The sequence below is a fragment of the Anneissia japonica genome, unplaced genomic scaffold (assembly GCF_011630105.1).
Source record: "Anneissia japonica isolate Jap-2015-1 unplaced genomic scaffold, ASM1163010v1 scaffold401_len1656234_cov178, whole genome shotgun sequence".
NCBI classification, from domain to species: Eukaryota; Metazoa; Echinodermata; class Crinoidea; order Comatulida; family Comatulidae; genus Anneissia; species Anneissia japonica.
Genome location: NW_022745982.1, coordinates 1,294,465 through 1,301,375, shown reverse-complemented (window position 1 = coordinate 1,301,375; position 6,911 = coordinate 1,294,465). Strand labels below are relative to the sequence as shown.

At 36.1% G+C, this 6,911-nt stretch overlaps 1 protein-coding gene across 1 annotated transcript in view; it reads left to right on the top strand.

The window, feature by feature from the left end:
* LOC117120150 (arginine kinase-like) overlaps positions 1 to 6,908 on the top strand; it is a 9,056-nt gene extending 2,148 nt beyond the window's left edge. Inside the window, exons 2-9 of the mRNA XM_033265173.1 lie at positions 1,451 to 1,640; positions 2,209 to 2,313; positions 2,657 to 2,824; positions 3,617 to 3,788; positions 4,132 to 4,255; positions 5,100 to 5,289; positions 5,626 to 5,794; positions 6,482 to 6,908. Coding sequence (XP_033121064.1) covers positions 1,463 to 1,640; positions 2,209 to 2,313; positions 2,657 to 2,824; positions 3,617 to 3,788; positions 4,132 to 4,255; positions 5,100 to 5,289; positions 5,626 to 5,794; positions 6,482 to 6,638 — 1,263 coding nt within the window. The 5' untranslated portion in view covers positions 1,451 to 1,462 and the 3' untranslated portion in view covers positions 6,639 to 6,908. The remainder of the gene's footprint in view (positions 1 to 1,450; positions 1,641 to 2,208; positions 2,314 to 2,656; positions 2,825 to 3,616; positions 3,789 to 4,131; positions 4,256 to 5,099; positions 5,290 to 5,625; positions 5,795 to 6,481) is intronic.
* The last annotated feature ends 3 nt before the right edge of the window (positions 6,909 to 6,911 follow it).

Here is a 6,911-nt window from a genome sequence, read left to right as displayed (position 1 = left end):
ATGGCACGATAAATAAGTAGTGAGTTTGAGAAGTGAGTAGACCAGTCAATTTGCCTACATTTTTACAGAGGGTCAAAGTACAGTTAAATAGAAAACAAATTAGTTTCTAGCCAACTTTCCTAAACTCCAAATTAGAAAAGAGGTTCTCTACTCGCATTATGCAAGATTAACCCATCGGATCACAGTGTTTGTTTGCATTCTGTTATTTATTCCGAACGATGCGTAGACCTATTATACCATAGTCATCGAGCGAAAGACGAATTACCCCCAAAACAAGACCTGATTAATCAATCTATTCATAAGGTTTAATTAGGGTATTGTCATTCATTGAGAATAGAATCCATCTACTCAGAAACCATGAGCCTCCTGAGCATACTTATCTCATCTGTCTTGGAATCAGTCTTTAGTCTTTAGTTACCTTCGGAATGTCGTTGGTTCTTTAAATCCTCAATGCTCTCTAAACATGTATTGAGAACATCTTCACACTTTTTCAACTTAATCACAATCATGTTTCTTGGTAGACCTCATTCAGTTGACTGAGCCCCTTAATTCTGACTACACTTTCTTCTCATTGGCTGTAATCCTTATCTTTGGTACTTTGTAAACTATTTTTCTATCTATGCCTCCATAACATTAAGTAGGAATTATAGCTGAATTGAATTATTTTACAGTATAGGCCTGAGCCCTTTTATTCTGACTAGTCTTGCTTCTCATTGGCTGTAATCCTTATCTTTGGTAATTTGTAAACCATTTTTCTATCTATGTCTACATAACATTAAGTAGGAATTATAGCTGAATTGAATTATTTTACGGTATATTCCTACATTTTCACTACATTTATCATGCTAAACTTTTTTTTAAACTACATTTTATGTTATTTTTTGGGAAATTTTCTATTTTTCTATTAAAATGTTAAAAAGTACTCTTCTATTTTTGTTTTCGTGGTTTTAATTTTCTTTCTCAGAAATGATTTTTTTTTCTCTTAGTAAGAATAGAAATCCCTCAATAAATTAACCCAGTTTATCATTTTTTTTTTTTAGTTTTTAACATTGATTCGCATTTAACGTCTACTCATGGTAGTAGTTCTTTAAAAATGGTAATAAATTAAGTAGTTATTAAAGAGTCCTCTTCTCTTTTTGTTTTCGGTTGTTATATTTATCTTTCTGAGAACTTTTCTTCTCTTATAAAGAATAGAAATCCCTCATCATTATTTAGAATGATAAATTAACACACGTTTATCATTGCCCTTTTTTCGGTTTTAACCTTGATTCGCATTTAACGTCTTCTCAGTGAAAAGGGTTCTTCTTGTTCGTAACTTCTGTTTTCTTACCCATTTATCCATCGTACTCTGAACTAGATAGACATATTCTGGCTAAATGTTCGAATGTTAACGTCATGAATCCCTTTTTATAGCTCCATGATTTACATAAATCTTTTATCGTTACACCAGAGTTGAACTACGATGGCGAATTTAAAACAAAAAGACTTCGATGCCAAAGAGGATTACCCCAACTTCCAGGGTCACCACAGTCTTCTATCAAAATATCTGACAGAGGCCACGTACTGCAAACTGCGTGATCAGGAGACACCGTCGGGCTATACTTTGGACAAGGCCATCCAAAATGGCGTTGATAATTCAGGTGAGATGACCTTTAGCTATAAGCAAATTCGTAGTTTGAACTGCGTATGCCCATATCAAGGTCAATCGATATAATAAAACATACAGGTACATCTATAAACAAACGTACAACATAGGTTTATGTTGATTGATGTTATATACGGGCATGTGCAGTTTAAATTACGAATTGGCTTATTCATTTCTCAAAGATTTTGATCTTAAGCCCTGTCCAGACTTGGCAAATTTATTTGACAAAAGTATGACATGCCTAAATATGATCATAATGACATCACATCATGACCATGTATAGGCACATCATGACTATATATGGGCGTACAACAGTTTGGTTTTTTTTGTCAAAGAGAAAATTTGATAACGCGGACAGATCTTTAGGGCCTAGCTGGCATTTTAGGCAAGTGGCTGTGGACGGGCGAGCGTGTGGCCCGGCCAACTGATGACTGGAAAACAGATCATGAGATTTTTCTGTTTTTACAGTGTAACGCATTTTATATATATGGCGAGGATAGCTATTGGCGATACCAGAATATTTTAAGGCCTATAACGACATATACATTGGTTTCATTTTGCAGATTTCCATTTGGGACTTTTGGCAGGAGATGAAGAGACTTACTCTGTATTCGCAGAATTGTTCGATCCAGTTATTGAGGAGTATCACAATGGTTTCAAGAAAACAGGTAGGCCAGATACACCATTCAGCTATCAGACCAATGTTAAAAAGTCTTTTCTGTAAATAAGTTTACCGCTATAGTTTGGCTATGTCTTGTTTCGAATATAATCCCCCCTCCCAATTCTTGCTTCCGACTACCACTCAGTAGCTCTACAAGGCCACTTCAACACACCTTTTAGGGTTCCATCAATATTACTTGATAACTTTAGATGTACTAGATATGCTAGTGCCAATTATGTTATTTTCTACGAAACAATTAAATTGGTAATCCTTCAATAGGAGAGTGATACCCCCTTTTTTCCTGTACCGGTACTGTATTTCATCTCACCAGCAAATTTGTTTTCTTTCAGACAATCACGTGACAGATTTGTCTCCAGAGAAAGTAAGTGATGATATTTTGGATCCTGATTACGTCATTAGCTCCCGTATACGAACCGGTCGAAACATCAGAGGTTTCGCGCTGTCTCCTCATGTTGCTCGATCTGAAAGGCGACAAATTGAAAAGCTTGTTTCAGAAGGTACGCTAAAGCTCTAAATTAAAATAATTCTTGCTTGTTTTTTCTTCTTGACATGAGAAAGTTTTAATCGTTTGATAACATTTAAAGGTTTTTTTTCAAAGTTTCTTTGAGGCACACGACTTTTCACAAAATGTTATTAGCTTTTTTTTTTTTTTTTTTTTTTTTTTTTTTTGAAAATTGAGAATCTTAAATGGAAAAGTATGTGTTTTCGCCTATCACCATTCTGAACATAAAATTTGGTCTTTTGCACTCAACATTCCGAATTGACCGCCTCTTGCACAAACGGGCTATCTTGCCGAATTTAGCATTTTTCAACATGTTCAAAACTTTTCTTGATATTTTGAGCGTCTTTCTGCAAAATTTCGAATCTTCAATGAAACAGTATATATGCCTGTCTCACCATTCTGAACATCGACATTTTACATTTGCTCTCAACCTTTCAAGTTGACTTGATCACTTTCTGCACAAAAGTGCACTTTTAAAAAGTTTCTCGATATCTTGAACATCTTTTGCAAACAAATGCGAAAGTACATTAAAAAAAGTATTTGTTTGCGCCTATTCTGGTCAAATGTTTACTTTTGCAATAACCAAGCTGAAAAGCTGCCACTGTTAATGTATTCAAATATAGACAAAATTATCATATAATACAATAGTTACTTAATAGAGTCAACGCGAAGTACATCTAACTTTTATTTTCATAAATCAAAACAAATTTGGTTGTGGCTCTGCAATAGCATGAAGCTCAAATGGTCTTTAACTTATTTAGTTTATTTGATTGGCGGTTTCTTTCAGCTCTGTGTTCACTTGGTGATGAACTCACTGGAAAATATTACTCACTTCTAACATTGGCACCAGAAGATCAGCAACAGCTCATTGATGATCATTTTCTATTTGAGAAACCAATTTCGCGCCATTTCACAAGTGGTGGAATGGCACGTGACTTTCCTGATGGTCGTGGAATATGGTACGTTCAGAATTTATCATTTTTAAATAACAAAATCTAACTTTTACATATTGGACGAAAATCCAGGTTTCAAGATCGGCTTCTATAGAACACATAAGAGCTAACTTCCACGCTAACAATTACGTTATATGCCTAATATTGTTGCAGTATGGTATTCAAAACGTTTCGTAGAACCATAAATGACTAGGCCTAAATAACGTTGCTGAAACGTTGTGTTTCTGACAATGTTTTTGTCATGGTATATAAAGGACAAGGGTTCAGTATTCTAATTGCAACTGTATATTTAAATAAATAATTGTGGCTTTAACTTGGAAATTTGAACGAAAAAATATTTTCTGTGTAGGCACAACGACGAGAAGAATTTCTTGGTGTGGATTAACGAGGAGGATCATACACGTATCATTTCGATGGAGAAAGGAGGCAATATGAAGGCTGTCTTCGAACGTTTCTGCAAGGGACTGAAAGAAGTAGGAGACTTCATGCAAACATATAATAGTCCTCATGGAATTGCTAATTGAATCATGATGACAGGGGTTAATGCGCCAAGATTTGCGCGCCGGTGGGTCGAGGTTCCCGACGGGGGAGCTCGATGCCCCAACGAGGGGGCAGATCTCCCCGACGAGAGCAAAGTGCGCGTGGTCGAGCGTCGCTTAAAATGTTTCGAGAGTGGTACATGGGGCGGAGCCCCGAAAAGTTTGACAATTAAGTGGTTTAAAAGGCTTATTTTATCGGTTTTATAGTCTACCAATAGCCTATGTAAAAAATACATACAATTATTTTTTCTCCCCGACGAATTGTGGTTTTTCTTCCCGACGGTAGGGTGGGGGAGGGGGCGCTGGCGCCACCCCATAATGATGATGGTGAGGAAGATGATGATGATGATATTTGTAATGATGATGATATTGACGACATGATGATGACCACGACGATGACGAAGATATTGGGGGATGGTGGTAATGAGGATGATGATAATGAGGAGGATGAGAATGTTGATGAAATTGGTGATGATGATGGGGATAATGATGATGAAGTTGATGACGATCATGATGATGAATATGATTATTGTGATGTTGATGATAAAATAATAAATACAATATTATCATCATAATTAATATTATTTCAATTTACAAACTACAGTAGCAATAGTGAATATAACATATGAATGTAGATACATTGAGATTTATAATAAAAATGCTAAGGATGATGATAACGATAACGAGAGTTATATAATACATGATTATAATATCATAATGAAAATAATAATGTATATAGGCATAATGATGCTAATGTTTAGTGGTTAACTTTCGTTAGGTGGAGAAACACATTCAAGATAATGGCAAAGAATTCATGTGGAACGAGCACCTAGGGTTCATATTGACATGCCCCTCGAATCTCGGCACTGGGGTGAGGTGTAGTGTGCACGCAAAGCTGCCATGCATGGCCAAGGATCCTCGCTTTGGTCCAATCTGCACCAGTCTGCGACTACAGAAACGAGGGACAAGTAAGTGTGAACGCGGTTGATCGATATTCATAATGGCACGTATCGAGTCGATGTAACTAGACCTAAATAAAAACAAAAGCAAGTGGTGATATTAGACAAATCAGAAACAAGCAGAAATTTCTTACAAGTTCAATTATTTAATAAAAAATATTAAAACAAAAAATTAATCATTGCAATATAAAGAGCAAATAGTATATGTAAAAAAAAATATCAATCAATTTTTTTTTTCAATTTTGGCAAAAATTATTATCAAGCATAATTAAACTCAGTAGGCCTAATATTAATGCACGTGTCTACAATTAAGCCTAAAAAACATCTGTTTTATTTAATTTGCAGGTGGAGAATTCACCGAGTCAATTGGAGGAGTTTACGACATTTCCAATCTCGATCGGCTCGGTTCGTCGGAGGTTGAGCAAGTGCAACGCGTCATCGACGGCGTCAAACTGCTCATTGAGATGGAGAAGAAACTCGAAAAAGGAGAGTCCATCGATGATCTAGTTCCAAAGTGAGTTGCGTTTAACGCGATCAACAACATATTGATTTGAAAGAATAGCACTCATAATAATCAATGAACGTTATTAATATACACCGCTTGTAATTAATATACACAACAAATGTGCCTTTGGCCCAGTCGGTCATTCATGCGTTTGTGACAAAATTGTGAGATTAGTCCTGGCCTATACACCTATGGCGGCGCTAAGGGTAGGGGACCTTAACCCACTGTCAACCCCCTACCCCCTAGCCGAATAGCAAAAATTACGGTGTTATATTGGTTTATTGAATCTCAAAGAATTCTATTTGTTCGTATTTGTACGTATAGTTTATTGTAATCTATCAGTGTGGTATAAAACAATGATGTAAATTATATTATTTTGAATGATTAGCTCCATTTACCTACGATTAAATACGGTATTATTTTAGAGTACAGAACTTAAACCCCCCTTGATTTGAGTAATATTCTTAACTGTCGCTTTGCGTAAAATTCTACCTTAGATTCCAACATGTTCTTTTCCTCTGTCTTGCCACACTCATATTTTTAAAGGCCCTGGCACCGTAACTGGTTCGGTTCTGTAGGCCTACTGATAATAATTTCAGCTAGTGTATGATACGCAACTCTACTAATTGCTTTTTATTAAAACGATGATGGAACGCTTATATTTTATTTTTAATCGTTTAAATGCTATTTCTACAGAGGAACCGAGGAAGCAGCCTCCAAGGAATCTAAGAAAGCAGCAGCTGCAGCAACTGCAAAAGAAGGCCCACCAAAGGCAACAGACGACAAACCCGCACAACAGAACTCTGACAATAAACCTCAAAAGAAAAAGTCCTCCACATGCTCTCTACTGTAAGCACGATCAAAATCAAAACGAGCTTTTCTTCTGATGTATTCTTCGTTGTTTTCCCGGATAGCACAATTAACGGTACCATCGAAGAAGACCAATGCCGATGGCTGTGCATCTTACTATCTATGCGCTTCAGCACGCAATAAGCCTATGTTCACGTACATTAGGGCCTACTTATATTCTGTAGGATATTTTTTAGTTTCCTTCATTTTGTGGGCATTAGGAGAAGGGATTGGGTTAAATGAATGGAGGAATGGACATGGATATATATATATATAT